The 23,110-nt window shown below is 38.5% G+C and overlaps 1 protein-coding gene across 7 annotated transcripts in view; it reads right to left on the bottom strand.

Moving 5' to 3' along the window:
* RFX3 (regulatory factor X3) overlaps nucleotides 1–23,110 on the bottom strand; it is a 290,084-nt gene that overhangs the window by 252,986 nt on the left and 13,988 nt on the right. Inside the window, exon 1 of one of the 7 annotated variants that reach the window (XM_047699483.1) lies at nucleotides 20,239–20,394. The exons of 2 other annotated variants lie outside the window; for them this stretch is intronic. Coding sequence is in view for 2 of the 5 variants with exons in the window: in XM_047699478.1 (XP_047555434.1) it covers nucleotides 2,703–2,755 (53 nt within the window). In the remaining 3 variants the exon portion in view is untranslated. Of the gene's footprint in view, nucleotides 1–2,702; nucleotides 3,096–20,154; nucleotides 20,174–20,238; nucleotides 20,395–23,110 lie in introns of those variants that run through there. 4 more of the 7 variants (XM_047699484.1, XM_047699478.1, XM_047699477.1 and 1 more) reach the window with 4 other exon arrangements.

The raw sequence follows: 23,110 nt of genomic DNA, 5'->3' as shown, positions 1-23,110 counted from the left end.
CAAAATCTTATCTATAAAAACTGCTCTTAAAAAGATTTGGATATGAGACCCCATTTTAGACACATTAAAATACTGTGCTTTGTGTACCCAGAGTTCATAATTTATAGAGGACATGTGATCAATTACCTCATATTCTCTCCATGAGCCAAACTCAATGTATTCTCTACCATAAAAATGCCAGAATGACCAAGTGGCCTAAAATATTAAAAGCAAAGAGAATTAGGTTAACGTTAAAAATAAATTCTTTGCTACCTACAAGTTATGTAATTACTGAATCTGTGGGTAAATATTAACTGCCATACAACTGGATTATTTTTAAAATACGTCTTTGCATCACTGTTATCTATATTTTTAAGTTTCCTATTTAGAGAAAAAAGAAACTGTTTTGACTAGACAGGGAAGGAGAGAGAATTTTATTTTTGAAAGAATAAACACACTAATAATCAGGAAAAATACAAGTCAGGGGAAAGAATGGAGAGAAGAATTCTTTGAATCTGTACTTCTAAATTGTGAAGACAGCAGACCAAACAGATTGAGAATCAGCTTGCTAACTTATTGTCTGGAGAAAAGCAAAAGCAAGAATGGATTAGCAGCTTACAGACCTCTGCTCATTCCTTAAAAATAATTAACTAAGATTTGTTTCTTAAAAAAAAAAAAAAAAAAAAAACACAACACCTAAACCGGTCACAAAGCTGAAGAAATTAAGAAATACATGATTACTCAGTTTTATGAAAATTTTAAAAAGAAATCTTTGGCTCAGGGGAGAACACGCACAATTACTTTTAAACTAATGATTTTTATTTGCTACTAAATTAACTTTAGGGTAACACTGAAATATAAACACGTATTTAAGTGTATTTGCTTATTATATATGTTCATACTGTTTTTGCCCTAAATTTGACCCATGGTACCAGAGACGAATTTAGTCCAGAGTATATCTGATCACTTAGTCAACCATAAACAGCATCATGGCCGCCTGGCATGATGTAGTTTTGTTTGTTTTCTTTTTTTCTTTAAGGGTAAAGATGACATTAAGTGACGGTTGCCATCAATTTTTAATGTTGGTCCATTATACTTGGAAAAATCACACAGAAAACAGGCACAGCTGAGTATATATGAACAGGCAACCGTCTAAATACACAGATTTGGGGTTACTTGAACAAGACAAGGATCACGAAAATAATCACAGGTGTTTGCTGTGTACTTAGTCGATTACAACTCAGATCCAACAAAAGTGCAATAATCCACACTAATGAACACACCAGAGTTCTCAAAAAGAACTTGGCAATTGTAACCCTATTATCAGATTTTCCTGTTACTTTATTGTCATTATGAAACACAGGATATTTTCTGACATGATGTATTACACACGGTTATTATAAACTACATGACGAAACAGTATTTCGGAACAACTTTGAACACCAGGACTGAGTTTTATGTACCTACAATTAGATGTTTCTAAGATAACTCTACTGGCTCCTTTTTTCTCCCTCCAATGGCCCTCCCTGACATGTAACTTGTTAAGTGAATACCAAGTGAGAAAATTCAAGCTCATCCACAGTCATCTGTGTCCTCTACTCCTCTCCAAACAGGTGACAAGCAGAATGTCCTCTCTGAACACCTTTCACCCCCTCATCTGATAGGAACATGAGTGCTCAGGATCTCTTCCTTTCTTGAATGATCACGAGTTCCTCAGCCACCGTCACAGTTCACTGATGATGCAAATGTGTGTTTGCCCCTGACAGTTTTATTTTTTCTAAAAGATTTTATTTATTTGAGAGAGAGCACGAGCAGGGGAAGGAGCCGAGAGAGAGAGAGAAGCAGACTCCCCTGCCGAGCAGGGAGCCCGAAGACATGGGGCTCCACCCTGGGACCCTAGAATCATGACCTGAGCCAAAGGCAGATGCTTAACCAACAGAGCCACCCTGGTGCCCTCCACTGATCATTTCAAACTTAAAATCCAATTCGTTTCTTAAAGGCTGTTTTCATATAATAGGATTCAATTATTCATTTAAGAAACAAGTGCAGCTATTCTAGGTCCCACCATACAAATATTAAATGCGCACGGTCCTGACGCACTACCACGCCAATCACAGTAATACGCTTCCCCCCTCAAGGCCCTAACAGTGGCCCCCCGAGAACTCATTTTCCATCCCTCTTCTCACATCTCTGGCACAGCTGTTCAAATACCTTCATCTTGTCCTTCCACATTTATCAAGTGGCTGCCGTGGGCCTGGTTGACATGCTGATGGCTGGTTAGGAGAATATAATGGTGGCCAGTCACTCTGCACTCAGCTCCAATCTCACCTGCCCCCCCGGACCACCCTAACTTTTTCAGTGGCTTTATACCTCTCCTGCAACCCAGTGATCTTTCACCTTTCTCACTCTCGTCTTCTCATACCCCACAACTAACTAGGAAACACATCCTGCTGATCTGTCACTCCCATCAGATAATCCAGTCCAGCACTACCCTGAGACCCAGGGTAAAGGGGCCACTGCCCTGGGCCTAGCGCTTTAACCTCATATACTTCATTATACCTCATATACACATTAACCCCTGATACTTCCCCATAAAATGAGAAACCTGCTCAGCCCAGGGCCATGCTCTCTGACTCTACCTTAGCAAACTCCCAGGACTCGAATTCCCTTGCGGAGCACTAGACGATCATTCCCAGGGCAAATGGAGATGCAGGCATACCCACCTCCAGGCCCAAGAGGTAGTCAAGACACAGCTGGCTTGCGAAGAGCAGGGCATGCAGACTTGCTACAGCAAAGAGCCTAGGAGATGGGGAAAAGGAGGTGGACTGCAGGACAGGGACAGGGTGACAGAAGGCCAGTTCTCTCTTTGCCACTATATTCTAGAACAGAACTCCTAAAAAATCTGAGAATTCTAAATGGTCATCCATCTCCTTATAAAATTGTACTGGTCAAATCAGGAGGTAGAGCATATTTTACTCAATGGTTAACTAATCTGCAGCATTTAAGTACGCAGAGATATAATGAGTGAGCTTCCATTTGCATTCTTATATCTACAAGTGTTAGGAATGGGACAGGTTTCCACATCCTATTTCCACTCAAATTTCCCCTGCTCCAATCTTCATTATAACCTACCAAACAATGATTATTATAACATAGTGCAGAAGGCGCAGCAGTAAAAGGAGCATTAGTAGTTTCTCTCACTGAAAATCCTAGCATACAGCACAGTAGGGGCATCTAACCTATACCAAATTCTTTCACACCCTTCATGTTACTTACAACACCGTCCCTCAACTACCCCAGTTAGTTATCTACATCTTATCCCTGAACTAAAAGTAAAAGCGTGGCAGAGGAAGGATTCTGACCAAGGTCTTTCCGAAACCAAAGCCCAGGTTCTTCACCTTAAACTTCCTTTCAGATGATTATGAGAAGTTTACCTGGCTTCAGACCCACTCCCTGCTCATCTAGGCAGGTCTGTCAGATTCATCTCCCTACAGCGCCATTTTCACCTTCACAGGATCCTCTGGTCGGTTATGCTCCATCCAGTTAAGTTCTAAATCCTCAGTCTGATTTTCCTTTCCACTCCCTCTGCTTCATTATTTCCCAAGGAACGCTTCATACCACAATCATACCTGCCTCTCCCTCTAGCACACGCTTCTTTCTCACAGCCCATACACCTTCCAGATCTACCTCATGTCTTCCCTCCTTCCCTGAAGACTTCTCTAAAATCACTCCAGACCAGTTTCTGTGAGTCCCCATTTTTGTGAACCCCCAAAGTACTGACGGTCCCTGTGCGCTCAGCATGGAGGGAACCACAAAGGACAGGATACAGCGTTTGACTTCAAATCCCTTCATGGAGTTAATCTCGTTGGAAGGCAGCATAGAAGGGTCTGGTAAAGTCCCTCTAGAGCACCTGGCTGGAAATCTGTTGGAGCATATATTAGCATGGGCTACCGTGTTATGTCTGCATAATAATTAGCAGTCACTCTTCTATGATAAGCAGAATTTTGGGTCACTTAGATCTTAAACTTTTTGAGAACCACGAAGAACTTTGGTTTCTGTGTATTATTTCTAGTTTGTCAGCTCTCCTTCCACCCCTTGAAAAAAGCCAGAGTTATAGTTTCTGCTCATTTCCATAGTGTAAATACACCCGACACGGCTGGTCTTGAGCTAGCAACGTGACATCGGAATGTGGTGTTAAGAGGAGATGAGCAACACTGACCCTCTCCAGCTGGTACTAATCGGCTTCAGTCTGTCACTAGTTACGTGTCCCCAGTCAACATATCAGGAAATAGAATGGGGAAAGGTAATAACTATTTCTTAATTCAAAAATTACAATAAAACCATTACATCTTAAAATAAACTTATTTTTAATGAAGTATATCTAGGTTTTCCAAAAGATTTAATGGGAAAAGTGGTGTTGTTTTGCATTTTTACACACTTCCTTGAATGTCTTGCTTTGATAGAAGACAACTGGCTTCTCCCATCGACTTCCACACTCAATCTGCTGCTTTGGTTGAATATATTAAGAAAATGCAGTCTCTGGGGCGCCTGGGTGGCTCAGTGGGTTAAGCCGCTGCCTTCGGCTCAGGTCATGATCCCCAGGGTCCTAGGATCGAGCCCCGCATCGGGCTCTCTGCTCAGCAGGGAGCCTGCTTCCTCCTCTCTCTCTGCCTGCCTCTCTGCCTGCTTGTGATCTCTCTGTCAAATAAATAAATAAAATCTTTAAAAAAAAAAAAAGAAAAAAAGAAAATGCAGTCTCATGTAGACATTTAGTTTTAAAAGGAAGGATGACCCTAGGTATGCTCCCTTCACATTTTTGAACAGCATTCATGTACAGTCTTTAATTTGCACAAAACACTTTGGCGTGAAAAGATGTTACTAATCGTGTGTTACCTAGCAATTCCTCCATATGAATAATTCTAACTTCAGACTAAACTGAAAAGCAAGTTTATGCTATTTCATATGCATGTGCGTATATATTTGCACACACATGTATATACATGTGCACACACACACAAAGCATAGCTCCTCAGTTCAACCATTCAAAGTGGTAAGAATATGAAGGAAGAAAAAGATAACATGCAAAAGACCAACTGAAAACTTCATTTGTAGGAGAAAAAAATTCTATAGAGAGAATATTTATGAAGCTAATGCATGAATCTTCACTGAGCTGGACATAATATTCAATTAAACATAAAAGGTACAATTATGTTCCACATTTTTACAAGTGGACAGTAGTACCTTATATACAAGATGACAAGTCAGAGTTACTTATTCACGGATGTCAAACAATGGCTTCTATCAGAATAGACTCCTATTTCGTTTGATTCTGAAATTTAAAACTCCCCAACTTAATGTTTTTGGTAATATTTAATTCTTCAAAACTGATATCATTAAACGGCTTAACAATGTAAGCACATACATCATACTCAGGGAGAAAAGAATTCATTGATTTAAAACTAACAGAACTACTGGTAACAGCTAGTGGTTTTATCTGAAAGACTGTATCTGTGTGACATTAAGTGCGATTTTTCCCTGGCTCTAAGTATCACAGTAGCCTGGCATTCTCCCTCTTAAAATATCAAGGTAACATTAAGCATTAAGCACGTTCTGTACCTCCTCCTTTCCTTAAGCTTAGGCTGAAATTACCTTCTTCAAAGAATTGAAATAGGATAGCCATTGCCTAAACCAGTTTAATTCCACTAGCTACTTCAAACCATTCTATTTCAAACCACTTCTATTCTTTTGAAAATATTATCTTCTCATTAAATTAAGTGCCTTATGGTCTCTTTAGCAACAACAAACAGAATACATTAAAATGTAAACCCTATTCCATAAACCAATGGTGAGCATGTTGAACATTTTTTTAGGGGCAGGCCACAAAGTAGCAAAGGTAATCGGGTTTTTATGTGACTCTGTTGGCTTGCTTCTTAGCTGAAGCTCTTGATACTCATTTCCGGCTCTCCTCTATCAACAAGGTAGTGTTAACACAAGATAGGGCACTTTACTCACTTCTGTTCTTACAGTTCTTTACATGGAAGAAGAATTTGAAGAGAGGCTAAATGCTTAAATGATGTAAGGCTTACTGTACATACTTACTAAAATAAATAAATCTGCTCTAGTCTTTAAATTCTACCCTTTGTGCAGGGAGCAAGTTCTTCCATCTGTCAGGGCATACTGTTCCTTATCATTTGTCACTCTTCATTTTTTTTTTTAAAGATTTTATTTATTTGACAGAGAGAGATCACAAGTAGACAGAGAAGCAGGCAGATAGAGAGGAGGAAGCAGGCTCCCCGCTGAGCAGAGAGCCCGATGTGGGACTCGATCCCAGGACCCTGAGATCAATGACCCGAGCCGAAGGCAGCGGCTTAACCCACTGAGCAACCCAAGCGCCCCACTCTTTTCATCTTTAAAGATCCCGCCCCGAGATTCGATTCTGTGAAGAGGGGTCAGTTCACAAAAGCTTAAAACATCTCTACCCACTCACTGACCAATGTTGACAATGACTCCATAAAATATATCCTGCATAGTATCTCGCTTTGACAACAATTTTGTTTCTAATTCTACCCAGCTCTGTGTTACCATTTTCTGCAGCCACCTTCTTTTGCAAAGCCTTCCTCATACCCACCACAAAGAGTGAGCTAAGCTAATGACAATCCCAGCAACTCTAGACTGTCATGCTAACATCTCTAGATATGCTCTTCTCCTTTGAGCTTTCACTTTTTCATTATAACCCAACTGAATAGATAATATCCCCATATTTACATAAAAAAACAGAGATCAAAGTAGTTAAGGAATCTGTTGAAGGACAATTAGCTATCAAATGACAAAAACAGAACTTGAACTCAAGTGTCCTCTATTCAAAAGACCAGGATGCACATCTTTTCCTGACAGTTTTGCAAGCTGACAGTCCCCACACAACATGCCTCGGGTATTGGTCTTTTTTAAGCTAACGACCTTAGCAGTCATGGATATTTGTGTACACGGACTAAGCAGATGACTGTCTCACATAGTATAGTTGGGGTCTTCGTGAAAATTTTGTAATTCCGTGCTAGTACTGCAACAGCCTTCTACCAATACTGTGACAGTCCTGACAAATATCTATAATCAAGATGAGCTAAGAGAGGTAACCTTCCCACAAATCTGCTTCATACCATACCTGTGTTGTGTGCTTTAAGAGTGAGCTGTGATCTCACACTCACAGACTGAACCACAAGGCATGATGTCCAGGCTTCACAAAGTAGAAGACAGGGACAAAGTCATGAATAGCTAGAATGTGTAGCAAGTCAGGCTACTTAACTGTAGAACTATAATTCAGAATCATCGATAGGATGGTTCCGTAAGTGCTACACAGTTGCCCTGTAAGATACAGATAGAACAAAGTCAAGCAGCAGTAAAACTTCAGAAATATGACTAAGGTAGCACCAGCCACAATCCCAATTTTTTTCTCTAGAAAAGAAAACAATTCAATGTTGTGAAAGGGATGCCTAAATTCAAGTGTTAAACTCAGTGTGGCTCTACTGGCTTATTAAGGGATAATGAGTATTAAAAATATTTCAGAAATTAATAATCTAGTTGCTAAAACTTCCAAAAAGTTTGAGTTCTGCCTGGTAAAGGCAGTATTTGCATTGGATCGGAATAACGATTCATTGTTTAGCAGAAACAAGCCACTCTGGGGGTGCCAAGCTGATCCCCGGATCTACGCTGCTTCATAACAGATCCTCTAGTAGGAAGCTAGTAATAATATTAGGTGGGGGCATTAGAATATCTTAATGGGAAAATGCCACTGCCGGTAAATATTATTATAGAAATGCAAAAGAGCACACCACTCAGTCACTGATAAACATGTCTACCTAAAGCAAATTCATTGTAAAATAATAATAATCATAATGTTTGTACACCAGTTACTTGTTCTATGCCATGTGCTTGCTTAGGAGGCTGATTTTACTGTTAGCGGAAGCTGTGTATTTTCTGATCTGTTTAGGGCAGCTGTCAAGTAATCAGAGTGAGCGGTGCCATTTTAATAAGGAAGTCTTTTAATGAAATATAATAGGTCACAAATACCTAGTTTCTGCTCTTTACTGTAACTGCCACTTGAACAATCTTTTCCAAATGCTGACACAAAAGATGAAGAAACCAGGGGTATTAGCGTGTGTGTGTTTACAGCGAGCTTATTGCTGTCAAAGGCTGCGGCTCTACTCCCGACTCCCAGAGCTACATGAAGATCTGTTTCTTCTGATGGAGGCATCCTGTTTCAGGTTATGAGTGTGTCTGAATTAATCTCTTTTTCACGGCTACACAAGCACACACATACTCAAGAAGACACGGGAGACAGGTTGACGAAGTTATAGCACAATATGACACCTTCGGGGATAGCACAGTCGCTTTCACTGTCACTGTGGAGGACTGGACATTTTACTACTTTCTTCTCCTTCAATAAATCCTCAGCACCACCAGGTATTGGCTCACAATTTCCAAAATCATTGTTCTTATATAGTTCAAATAGTCTGGTTTTTAGAACAAATTTTTTATTAAAATAAATAAAAACGAGTATTAGTTTTCTATGCATGGGCACGTAAGTTGCGATCATAAAACTCCAAGGAGTTGCTGCAAAATTAAAAGAGGAGATCACAAACAGAGAAAACACAAACACGACTTTTTATTTTTAAAAAGCACATTCACTGTAACTGTTTTACCAGAGCTCAGTTCTAAGTTTATGATTAAAAAGTCTTAAAAAAAAAAATTCCCTGAAAACTTCTTTACATGATAATCCTTTTACTTTTTTTTTTTTTTTTAGCATACTATTTTTTTTGTGACCAGTATCATTTTCAATTTGGTACTATTCTTGCTATTCTAATATCAGAAGTCCTCTGCACAAACAGTGGTAGTTTTATACGAAGTTTGCCCATTTTTGAAAGGGTAAGCTTCCCCAAATCAAACTAGCTAACTGTGAAAAGAAAACCATGACAACTGTTTGTACCTCTTGCTTTATTATTACATCCGGCCTGGTCACTCTTAGAAATTCAATCTATTATGGTTGCTAGGAGTCTGTTGCTGTGCAACATAGAAGGGTATGCTGGGCTTTCAGGCTAAGGAGTGCTAATAAACCTGTAGGCTCCCCTCTAGGAGTCTGACCAGTATGCTTAAAGGGCTTAATACTTTTCAAGAGTGATTGGTCCACAATTCAAGACACATCCTATTAAAAACAAGTCACACTGAGAGATTTCTAACAAAGGAACAAAATGCTAAACATACACAAATATTCAAAATGTATCCTCAGAATCCCTAACTAATTTGGTAAAACAAATAAAGAACAGAATATGATCTACATTTCAATTATACCACCTACCATCCCCAAGTTTTTATTTCCATACAGTTCCCTAAAAGGTTATAACGGATATAAATGAATGGAGAAAGTTTCAGGGAGGGAAAAAAGTAGTACTAAGTATCTTCATCTTTGATTTAAAAAAATGCGTGTGTGTGTGTATCAGACTTATATGAAGTCCAATAATAGAAAAATAAATGAAAACTAGCAATCCAGAAGTACTGAAATCAGCAAAACTAAATAGCATTCTCCCCACATCCCTGGGCCACAAAAACACCAAAAAACAAAAAACAAAAAACAAAAACAACAGAAAAAAAACATTGAAAAACTGAAGAAACTCCAAATTTCATTTTATTATAAAAGCAGATAATTTTTTTGGTTTTCTTTTCACTCCTTTTGGTAATGATTTTAAATTAATTCCAAATCTATTCTACCCTATCATATGCATATTCTAGAACTTTAAAGATTAACAAGAAGTTATTCACAGAAATTCACTACAATTAGACAGCATTACTTGAATGTAAATGAGAAGAAAAAAGATAGCAGTGTCTACCAATAAAATACTTCTACCAAATTACGTGAAAAAGAGTTGAAAAGTGGGCAGAGGATAAGAGAGGGCTTCGCTCTACTTCAAGAGAAAAAACTGTTTTGACTTTTATTTACTTATATTAGATATTAGGCCTTTTCCATAAAATATTTGAAGACAAAAGTAGATACAGCTGATTTATCATAAAATACCAAAGACCATAAAGATAAATAAGAATAACATGATTTTACGATCATTACCTTAACTATGAAAATTCATCCAAAACTGTCTAAGGATATTTTGGCGATACTGACACTGCCTGCAACTTTTGCAAGTTATAAATAAAATTTTTTTTAAAAGCCAAGCAACATCTTCTCTACGCCCGTCGCAACATTTAGCCACTGTATCTAACTACTCTGAACAGGGAGCACTTTTTAAAATAATCTGCCAACGGCACTACCAGATTCTTTTTTAAAGAGCCACCTGTCCTTCCCAATAGTTGCTTCTATTTCTTCTCAGTACAAACCATAGGAAGCAGAGTAAAGGAATTTAACTATTTTTTCTAAAGTCCCAAGAAACAACAAACAGAGGAATGCAGAACCACCACCCAAAAAAGAAAGACAAAGAACCCAATAATAAAGGAGCAGGGACTCGGGCCAAGAGGTGGAAAGGCAGCATCTGACCAAGGACCAGACTGAGTCAGGAAGAGAAAGGCCTGGCTAACAAGGCACAGAATTCAAACAGCCTCTAAGTAAAGCCAAGCCGAGCAGAACAGAGCAAATGGGAGGAAAAGGGACAGAAAGGATGACAGACTAGAATGTGTTAGAAAGAGATAACTGAAAGAAAATTTGCATACAGAAACAGGGACTCATTTCACACATGTGGAAATAAAAACCAAACATGAGAATTTTATATCCAATAATGTTATTTTCCTTGTTCCATCCTTATTTTGTAAGAAGGCGTGCATGCGACACTCAGAAAACGTTCTTAAAAGCAGTGATATCAGTAACATTCATGATGTAAAAGCCAACTGGTTAGTTAACCTGAGGACTCAGTTTTACAATGAAGTCATTTGAATACTTTCCAATTCTCGCTTCGGGTAAGAAAAATTTCACTTAATTCCAAAGCTGCAAGACCTAACATGTGAAAGCCTTATTAAAAGTAATAAAAATGATTTTCCCAAACAAGAACAAAACGTGAAAACCCACACACCACACGTACGTACATGCACACACGGTAGTTAATAGAGTTATTAGAGGCGCATTCGACGTATGAGTTATCTCGTTCACAGGGTCTGTGCTGGGCAAATGTGCACATTTTCAACACAGGGACTTACCAGCTGGTCAGCTGCTAGTCAAGTGTAGTTAAACCATCCTGGGAGGATCTGCTCTGAAAGAGCCCAGGTTCTAAAGGGGCTTCCTTAATACTCAGGTCCTGTCAGGCACTATTAACTAAAACACGGTGAGGCAAAAAGAACAAAAATTTTTTAAAATGAGAATGGATGTCCCATCGCGCAACTGTTATTGGAAAGAGCCTTCTGGTGTTTATTGGTATTTTATGTCTCTACAATCACAAAGCTGCAATAATTATAAAATGCGGCATACCTAAAAGAAACCATAGGAGTAATCATAGAGACCAACATATCCAACCACGGAATTAAGCCTCTTTTTTGCACATACCAGTTTTCTACGATTTGTAACACCCTGTCATATTCGATCCATTTTCCCACATCCACCACCTTCCTAAAAAAAAAAAAAAAAATTTCAAAGACCCTCTATGAATGCTGAATATTTACTAAATTCTGAATTTTAAATTTCATAAACTTTTTGTCAAGAATTGTAGGTTCTTTGATAAATCACATAATTAGGGTAAATAATGTTCTTTGATAAATCACATAATTAGGGTAAATAATGTCATTATGATTTCTTTTTATTCATTCATTCGTTTTATTCTTTTCAGACCATATCTTACCAAGTATTAAAAGAAATCATAATGACAGCCATAAATACAACATTATTGCTCCTTCCTGCTGACAGAATATTTCCCAAAATGCATTTTTTCATATTATCTCTATAATTTCTTTGGCCAAGGTCAAAACGAAGTTTTAAATATTAAAATGTATAAAAGGAATGTGACACAAACCCCTGATTAGAAGAGAGACATCAGTTAAAAACATATTTTAAAATTTCTTAAAAGCCATTTTCACTTTTTACCTACTACTACTCACTTTTATACATTTAAAAATTTGAAAAAAGGTACTGGACCAACTGAAAAAAAGGTAGAGTCCTGGATCAAGTGATTTCTGAAATGCGTAACTGAGGATACCAAAAACAAGGCATCTTGAGGTACCTCCCATAAATCCAGAGGGACAGTTTCAGTGGTATCACATTAAAAATGCCCCCAACTTCAAAGACATGTATTTCACAATGGGAGGGAGGGACCAAATACACAAAAAAATTGTTAGAAACCCTAAAAAGAAACTAAGCCATCTTCATGAAGAGATAAATGTTACTCTCTCACAGAGGCCCAGCAAACTTGTCTTTGTGGGGTCAACGCTAAATTCGGAAGACAGGGTAGCTGGGGAGTGATGAGGTATGGCTGAGGCCAGGTTAACCACGACTCGTTAACTATCAGAACAGAGTGATGCATACATGCAAATCATCTCATGATTTCGTCAAACTGTTCTATGTTTGTCTACGTTTAGATTTTTCCTTAATAAAAAAAGTGTGGGGGGGGCAGACAGATACAGATGAGGGGTGACACTAAATTTACGTTAATTTTTTTATGTATTTGTGTTTCTCCTGGTAGAAATCCCAGGCACTCAAGTTCAACAAACTCTGGCCTACCGGTTGCTACAATGTGGGCGCCTCTGACTCACGTCAGACCTGAACGCCTGGGTGTATCTGCAAGTATAATCATTTAACCAGCCTTTAAAGACGGAAACTAGGATTCGAAATAACTATTATATCTATAATTATGTAAGTTCAGAGAAAGGGAGTTTTTGCTTTGTTTACGGTTCCACAGAAATTTCTACTTCCTTAACCTAAATAAGTTAAAAACACCCTTATATTCTATTACATTATTTTATGTATTTTGTACCATTTTTGAAGTACTCCAATACAGTACAGTAGCCTCACATACTGTCACATGTTACATTTCATAATGGATGACAGGCACATAATGCTGAATATGTGACACTGAACTGAAATGGAAAATATGATTTTGACATTAGTACACTGAAAATCTCATCCTAAAAATACTGGCACGACAATCTATTTGTCATAATAACAGAATTCTAGACAACTTGCTTCCATTAGTAACTTTTATTTATCTAAATAACCTCTCATTTATGTCTTTTTGCATATACGAAATTTTACAAATAAATTCAACTCATAAATCCATGATTAAAGATGACTAGATAATGACAGCGGGCTGTGCCACACAAACAGTGACGTGCCAGTTTCACACACTCTGAGACACAGAAGAGCATCTGAGCACAGAAGCCATCCATGCAGCGTCCTCCTCCGCTTTCAGTGAGCCACACCGGGCAAACTGAGGCCATAACCAACAAAACTAGCCACCTAGCTAATTCTAATTTCTAGTTGCCTATCAATTGTGATTTTTTTACTTTTAACAGTTCACGTATCAATTCTTTCCAATTTGTTCGGAGCACATTTTGGTGAAAGTCACAGGTGTTTCAGAAGAGTCCAGCATGGAAGCAGGTTAACATCCCCTCCCCTCTCAGGTAAAAAAAAAACAGACTCCAATGTAGTTTTTAAAAGAGTCTCTTAATCTGCCTGTTTCCTTCTAGAAAACCACAGTTTTAGTCAAATATCTCAAAAGAATGCAGAAGTGAAAAGGCTGTGTGTTCAGGGAAAGGCACATTAAAATGATAAAAGGCAAAGAAGAGAAACACAGAAGGAAAAGTCCCATACAAAGACAGACATAAACAATTAGGACTCTTTAGTACAGGAGGGAAGGCAACCATCAATTAAATGTTATAAATAAAGTCATAATTGAAAAACTACACAAAATCTACTTCCATCAGATTTTGTTCTCTGTAAGGTCTTCCCAAGCTCCCTATTTGAAATGGCAAGCCCCCCATCACCTACCCTACTACCTCTATTCCTTTCTCTTTCTCCATAGCATTTACAACCATCTACTATGATACTCATTTGTGTTCCCTGTTCCTCATTGCCAGTTATGTGAACGCAAGCCCCCTTGAGGCAGAGATCTGATCAGATCTGTTCACTGTGTATCCTCCACAGGGCTTCATTGCTTGGCCCACACTGCACGTGCCAACATTTGCTCAATAAATAAATGGATGAATACAAAAAAATGAAAATGAGCTTGTACCCCTAACCTGATACTAGAAATTGAAGGGAACCCCTTGAGTCTGAAGAGAGGGTGAGATGACTTCACAACTGGTAGTAAATTCACCAAACTCATCAACTCTAGATGGTAGTGAGCTAAAATACACAGATGAAAAAGAGGACTGGATCGATCTGTAAATGACAGTTCACATTTAAAAACAAAGATTTTCCCTAAAGCTACCTTAAAGATACAAATGTAGTGATCCGAAGGGGCACGTGCACCCGAATGTTTAGCAATGTCCACAACAGCCAAACTATGGAAAGAACCTAGATGTCTATCAACAGAGGAATGGATAAAGAAGATGTGGTGTACATATATACAATGGAATACTATGCAGCCATCAAAAGATATGAAATCTTGCCTTTTGCAATGATGTGGATGGAACTAGAGGGTATTATGCTGAGCGAAATAAGTCAATCAGAGAAAGACAATTATCATATGAGCTCACTGATATGAGGAATTTGGGAGGCAGGGCGGGGGGTTTGGTGGAGTTGGAAAGGAAAAAATGAAACAAGATGGGACCAGGGTGGGAGACAAACCATAAGAGACTCTTAATCTCACAAACAAACTGAGGGTTGCTGGGGGGGGTGGGCTGGGGAGGGATAGGGTGGCTGGGTGATGGACATTGGGGAGGGTATGTGCTATGGTGAGTGCCGTGAAGTGTGTAAGCCTGATGATTCACAGACCTGTACCCCTGGGGCAAATAATACATTATACGTTAATAAAAATAATTAACAACAACAACAAAAAGAATAAAAACAACAAAGATTTTCCAGGGGAAAGTCTCTGCGGTAGACATTAAAGCAAAGAATCCTCCCTTACAATAGTGCAACCCCTAGTGGAATATCACAAATGCAACCACAATCTAACTACTGTAATAGGTCCCCTCTGATGACACCAGCTGCCTTGGGGCGACCCTGGAACTCAAGTCCTGATTCTGCACTTTAGACATCCCCAACAGAAACACTGAAGTTAGGCAGCAAAAAGGTGAAACTCAAGAGGCTTGGGGCTAGTCCACGTAGCCCTTCAAAAAACAAAGTTCTCATAATGCCCCCACCACGTTTCTCCCATAACAAGCAGCATCAGGAATTCCCATACCCTGCCACAACCAGAAAAAAAGGAAGGTGGTACTGGATCCTAAAAGTCACTCACCAACTTCTGAAACTAAGAAATTAGTTTTATCAGACACTAAGGAAATCTCAGGCAAGTCTAAAATTTCACAGAGAGACACACACACACAAAGTATGAAATATATATATACCTACAGAGTTACTTAACAAAATGTCATCTGAAAGGTAAAAGAAAAAGAGACTTAAGGTCAGCCGAAATCTACTATAAGATGATGCTGTATTTGAAGAAATATCCAAAATTCATGAATTCATCCCATTAAATCCATTTCTAAAGAAACAGCAAACAAATCCATTTGGAGTTTAAAAAAAAAAAAGCATTGCTCTGGTCATTATAAAATCAGGGCTAGACAAAATCATTAAATGGTTAACCCTGTTTTCTATAATTTGATTAGAGGTGAAGATAACCTGAGGTTCAGTAATTACTCACTGATTACTTCCACTAAGAAAGGACATTGGGTTTTGTGCTGAGTTGAAGAAACTATCGTGTAGTCTTCTGCCTTCAGGAAGATGACAAACAATTTAGAAAGATCAAATATTTATAAACAAAAATACAAATCACAATTCCCAATCAGTAGCAGGGTAATACATACATTAGAAGTGAACTCTTCAAGCTGGGAACCACTCCAATTTAGGAAAGATGAATTTAACTAGGGCGGAAAACACATTCTAAGCAGAATAAAGGAGGAGAACTAAGTTACAGAGAAATGGCCAGGCCGAATTCAGGTGACCAGAGGGGACTAGCAGCAAATGCCACGTACTGAGCCCTGACGTGTCGAACACAGTGCTGTTTGCCTATGTCCTCTGATGGAATCTTTAAAACAGTCTTTGAAGGTAGGTCTTATTAGCCCTATTCCACAGAGTTTGAGTAATCTGCCTAAGGTGAAACGACTCATCAGTAACAGAGCTGAAATTCAAACCCAGGACTGTGTGTTCTGAAGTTCATGCTCTTGACCAATTACGCAACACCCACACACCAGCCCCGGCCAGAGAGCAGGGTGGGGAGTGTGAGTTTGAAAACCTACACTAGACTGTGAGCTTCCTAACAGCACTACCGTGGTTTTACGGCACTTGGTAAATATTTCTTAAATGGTGAATATTTCTTAAATACTACTCAATTCTGTGGAGTAGGCAAGGAGCAATCCTAAAATATACTGACCTGAAAAAAGAGAAAATTCTGGGCTACTTGAAAACATCCCTGGCAAAGAAGAAGTCCAACACTCTCTCTTCGCACATGACATGATACTGTATGTGGAAAACCCAAAAGACCATCCCAAATTACTAGAACTCATACAGCAATTCAGTAATGTGTGGGGTGCCTGGGTGGCTCAGTCATTAAGCATCTGCCTTCGGCTCAGGTTCATGATCCCAGGGTCCTGGGATCGAGTCCTGCATTGTGCTCCCTGCTCAACAGGAAACCTGCTCCTCCCTCTCCCATTCTCCCTGCTCGTATTCCCTCTGTCTCTCTCTCTCTCAATCTGTGTCAAATAAATAAATAAAATCTTAAAAAAAAAATTCAGGGGGCAACCTGGGTGGCTCGGTGGGTTAAGCCTCTGCCTTTGGCCCAGGTCATGATCCCGGGGTCCTGGGATCGAGCCCCGCGTCTGGCTCTCTGTTCAGCAGGGAGCCTGCTTCCCTCCTCTCTCTCTGCCTGCCTCTGCCTACTTGTGATTTCTGTCTGTCAAATAATGAATAAACTCTTAAAAAAAAAATTCAGTAATGGGGCAGGATACAAAATCAATGCACAGATATCAGTTTCTTTCCTATATACTAACAATGTAACTGTAGAAAGAGAAATTAGGGGATTGATTCCATTTACAATAGCACCAAAAACCATTAAGATACCTTGGAATAAACCTAACCAACGAGGTAAAGGATCTATACTCTAGAAACTACAGAACACTTATGAAAGAAATTGAAGAACACACAAAAAGATGGAAAAACATTCCATGGTCATGGATCAGAAGAACAAACATTGTTAAAATGTCTATCCTGCCCAGAGCAAACCTATACTTTCAACGCCATCCCGATCAAAATACAATGGCATTTTTCAAAGCGCTGGAACAAACAATCCTAAAATTTGTATGGAACCAGAGAAGACCCCGAATCGCCAAGGAAATGTTGAAGAAGAAAAACAAAGCTGGGGGCATCTGGTTTACTGATTTCAAGCTCTATTGCAAAGCTGTAATCACAAGACAGCATGGTACTTAGCACAAAAACAGACACACAGATCAATGGAACAGAATACAGAGCCCAGAAATGGACCCTCAACTCTATGGTCAACTCATCTTTGACAAATAGAGACAAATAACCAAAGGAAAAAAAGACACTCTTCAATAAATGGTGCTGGGAAAACTGGACAGCTATATACAGAAGAAGGAAACTCAACCGTTCACTTCTACCACACACAAAGATATACTCTAAATGGATGGAAGACCTCAACATGAGGCAGGAATCCATCAAAATCCTAAAGGAGAACATAGGCAGTAACCTCTTCAACACTGGCCACAGCAACTTCTTTCAAGACACGTCTCCAAAGATGAGGGAAAAAGTGAAAATGAACTTTTGGGACTTCATCAAGATAAAAAGCTTCTGCACAGCAAAGGAAACAGTCAACAAAACAAAGAGACAACCCATGGGATTGGAGAAGATATTTGCAAATGACACTACAAATAATGGGCTGGTATCCAAGATCTATAAAGAACAACTCAAACTCAACACCCAAAAAATAAGTAAGTCAAAAAATGGGCATAAGACATGAACAGACACTTCTCCAAAGAAGACATACAAATGGCTAACAGACACATGAAAAATGTCAACATCATTAGCCATCAAGGAAATTCAAATCAAAACCACACTGAGATACCACCTTACGCCAGTCGAATGGCAAAAATTGAAAAGGCAATTAACGACAAATATTGTAAAGGGGGTAGAGAAAGGGGAATCCTCTTACACCTTTGGTGAGAATGCAAGTTGGTGCAGCCACTTTGGAAAACAGTGTGGAGATTCCTCAAAAATTTAAAAATAGAGCTACCCTATGACCCAGCAACTGCTCTACTGGTTATTTACTCCAAAGATACAGATATAGTGAAAAGAAGGGGCACATTCACCCAAAGGTTCATAGCAGCAATGTCCACAAATACCCAAACTGTGGAAGGAGCTGAGAGGCCCTTAACAATGAATGGATAAAGAAGATGTGGTCTGTATCTTACAATGGAATATTATTCAGCCATCAGAAGGATGAATATCCAGCTTTTGTATCACATGGTTGGACTGGAGGAGATTATGCTAAGTGAATGAGTCAAGCAGAGAAAGACGATTATCATATGGTTTCACTTACTCGTGGAACATAAAGAATAACATGGAGGACATTAGGAGAAGGAAGGGGAAAATGAAGGGGGCAAAAATGAGAGGTGGAGACGAACTATGAGAGACTATGGACTCCAGGAAACAGGCTGAGGGTTTTGGGGGGGTTGGGTGGGAGGATGGGTTAATCTGGTGATGGGTATTAAGGAGGGCACGGATTGCATGGAGCACTGCATACACAAACAACAAATCATGGAACACTACATCAAAAACTAATGAGGTACTGTATGGTGACTAACATAACATAATAAAAAAATAAAAAACAAAACTAATAAAACATCCCAAGTACCTTCTTTTTAGAGGATTCCATTAATCCATATTTAGAAACACTTTCAATAAAATTTTATCTAGATGATAAATTCATAAAATATTAAGAATATATCCCATGTTCTAGGTTCTTCCCCTTTATGTCCAACGAATACAGCAGCCAAGTATTTAGGTACTACCGTAACTGAATCTCTATATTCAAATCTCCGTTTAAGACTTTCAAGAATCGGGACGCCTGGGTGGCTCAGTTGGTTAAGCTGCTGCCTTCAGCTCAGGTCATGATTCCAGTGTCCTGGGATCGAGTCCCACACCAGGCTCCTTGTTCGGCAGGGAGCCTGCTTCTCCCTCTGCCTCTGCTGCCACTCTGTCTGCCTGTGCGCACGCTCGCTCTCTCTCTCTCTGACAAATAAATAAATAAAATCTTTAAAAAAAAAAAAAAAAGACTTTCAAGAATCTAGCACTCTCTTTTCATCTGAATCACCCTCTTAACATTTGTATTTTTCCTCCAACCAGCAGGTACGTTGGCAGATCAGGAATACAGTTTACCTCCAAAGTAAATGATTTAATCTCCAACCACCCCCCCCCCCAAAAAAAAACCCTTTTCTTCATTTAACAGAGAGCAAATTCAATTTAACATATTGTATTCTGAGTCTCTCAATTCAGATGAAACTGCAGCATTAAATTAAAAAAAAATCATGAAGACTAAGAATGAGGAACTTCTAGGCAAAAATGCAAGAGCTAACTAATATTTCATCATACCTTTGTTTATCATATCTCTTTTTATTGAAGGTGAAGATAAATCCAAAGGGAACTGTTTTACAAGAAAGGTTTGTCCACGGGGACTTACCTTGTAAGAGCAAATGACAAATGGTTTTCCCTCTAGGAAACCAATTCCTGTTTTATATAAATGTATCCTTTCAGATTTGGTACCACAAAGGAGGCTGTAAGAGCATCAGGTTGCTGCTGCTCGAAAGTTCAGTTATTTGTCATTTTCTTGGTCTCTCTTGGATGGATGGTTTCAAATAATCAACAGGGTTAGCGCTCAGATCGTGCATCTTTACCATGAAACAAGTTGGTTTTTTTTTTACCATGAACCAAACTAGTTCAAGTGTGACCTCACAGATGTACTTACATAACCACACACACACCCATGCACGATAAAATAAGGCAAAATCTTGGTAATTACTTACTCCTGCCAGTCTCCTACTATTAATCAGTAAACAACATATCCTTCCAAAAATTCAGATTAAGGAAATGAGAAGTCATCCAATAACATGACTGCTGGTGCGGCTTCCAGTTGCTATGGAATAAAGGCAGTCCCTGCACATTTTCATTCTGCTGGCTCTCACTGAGCACTGCAAACACCTTTAGAGCCCAGCCGGCAAGTCTCAGCTTGTACCACTGACATCAGCTGCCAGCATTTTACTTTTGTTCTGTAGGGGTGACCTACAGGAATAAGTGGTTTCAGTTTTTAAAATTAATAATTCACCGTTTTTTACAAAGATCATCAGGATGATAGTACCACCACTACCCTCATCAAGGAAAATTAGAGGCTCAAGTCCAGTGTGAGACTTATTTATGCAAATATACTGATTACGACATATGTCACTACACCCAACAAGGAGAAATCCAAACGTGTAGAACATTCTGTTTTTAAAAATCTAGAAAAAATGGTATTTCCCCTTAATATTCAGCCTATTTATGATTTGGAAAAATATTTAAAATTTGACTTCTATGTCGTTCTAAAACAAAGCAATTAAGGAATGATCTGTATGCCAACACTACAGTTGGAAATAATAAAAAATTAAGATATGTATTCAACCTTATGGGATTATAAACTTTACTTGCTTTTTCTACCAAAAAAATAAAATAAGCGTGGGGAGGGAATTGGCCTACCTAACCTCTGAAGTCTGTTCAACTAAAATTTCTGATTCTAAAAGTAAAATATCCTAATTGTGTCTGATGGAATCCCACATATTTGTGCCATTTGGAAGCATGTGTGTAGCTCTAATGACAGACTTTTTCACCTCTTTCATCTCTACTCTAGCACCCTGGATGCCCCCTTTGGTCAGCTGTGCAGAGCCAGACATACTAAAGGTACAGCGGAAGAAGGCAGTAGAACAGTTAAGTAGAAACAGTGAGAGAGGCTGAAGTTGATGCCCGAGGGAGGAGGACACCTATCACAGGGAGTCTGAGGTTCCAGCTCCAGACCCAAAAGCTTAACTGGTCTGCACACAGGTCAAGTTCTGAAACAACAATTCCTGGATAAGCTTTTCTGTACAGGTGTTCTTCCCAAACTAGAATATTAAGTTGTTTGCTCTTGGGAAGTTACTCCAATATACGTAAGTAGACATTATTACATTTTCACATTGGAAATGGCTTGTTTTCGAGTACGTCTAGGACATAAATGGAATAGTCACATTTTTTAAAAATTTTAAACGCTAGAATAAATTACCACTGCTTTACTGACACTATATTGACGGTAAAATAACAAAAAGCCAGTAAAATTATACTTTGATTCTGAGGTATCTAAAAAGCACAGAACACGTTATCACAATAATGTTTACACTGATGTGCTTAAGTTCGTAGTACAATCTTCTGTGTAAGTGAGAGTGAAATTAACGTTGCTCCATCATTTGTTTTGGCAAGGTTACATTTATGCTTTATTCAAACACTGGCTGATTAAGCTTTATACTGGCATTCTCTTACATACATCACATCTTCTCTCTACTTTTGGAAAGCTTCAATATATGAGAATCTAGTAATTTAAATGTTATTAGAATCTATAACTTAAATGTTTCTTAATGGCAGAAAGAATTAACTATAACCCTTTGAGAAAAGAAATGGTAGTTTAGTTATGGGATAAGATCATTTAATTAGTGCATCACTCTGTATATTTTATATAATTTTACCATTCTGTCTGGCTAGCAATCACCTGTAGCAGAAATATTTTAAAACACTGCCAATATGTTTTATTAAGTCATATATATTTCTACTGAACCTTTTTTTTTTTTTTTTTTAAGAGAGGGAAGAAAGAGAAGGGGAAGCAGGAGAAGGGAGAAAGGGAGAATCTTAAGGAGGCTCCACACCCAGTGCAGAGTCCAAACTCGGGGCTCGGTCTCACGACCCTGACACCATGACCTGAGTCAAAATCGAGAGTTGGATGCTTAATCAACTGAGCCACCCAGGTGCCCCTCTATGGAACTTTTTGGTTCAGAGAGAAGCTTAGCCATTAAAATTATATAACCAAAAAATTCAAGACTTATTTAATGTAATGAATTTACTTCTTCATGCCTTATTCATTTAATTAAATTTAAACAACAAGAAAACATCAGCTTTCAAATAAAGAGACTTAGGTCTACATTTTGTGTTGTTTATTAAAATGCCATTAATCATTGTTTGTTATACATATTAGTCTGCTCATTACAGAATAATTTCCAACATGAATAATGGATATTTTTTTCTGCTATAGACTCTAGCATTAGAAAATAAGCTTCTTTAGTACATGACCTCAGTCAAATAAAAAAAACTAAGGAGCCCTCTTCATTCCCTGAGGCAATGAATCAGAAGATGTTAAACTGCTTTGAATGCTGGCCTAAGTTATCAGTGTATTAGCTCTCAACAATGGATGTCTCTTTCTTTATATTCCATTATGTCCTATAACAGAGCTGCTAACTTTGAACGGAGTATCTTAGTAGTTAGTTCTCTTCCCTGATCAACTTACAGAATGGTTCTAACCGTTCACCCGAATCTACTTACACACAGGTTACAAGAAAGATGCACAAAAGATTAACACCATTTCACCTCTGAGAGGTGTATCTCACACAGCTGTCTTCCTCTGTCCTGCAAACATGAGCTACTGTCCTTGTGTTCGCTCCCTTCTATACTGATAGGTCAAATTTCAAGTAGGAGAGCCTGGAATTACTAAGCAAAACACTTGACAAATAACTGAGAACAAACTTCCTGATTTAGAAATGTTATTCTGAGAAGAAACGACATGAGGGTTGATGAAGATCAATCACTCTCAACCATTCTGCCTCAAACAGAACGTAAGCATCGTTTTAAGTCTCCATTGAGTCTTTCTTGAAGTTAAATTTAAATTTTTTCAGAATAAGGAAGGATTCAAGTTTATTTTAATAAACAAAT

Source organism: Lutra lutra, chromosome 13 (genome assembly GCF_902655055.1).
Source record: "Lutra lutra chromosome 13, mLutLut1.2, whole genome shotgun sequence".
Lineage (NCBI taxonomy): Eukaryota > Metazoa > Chordata > Mammalia > Carnivora > Mustelidae > Lutra > Lutra lutra.
This window is presented reverse-complemented; position numbering and strand designations above follow the sequence as displayed.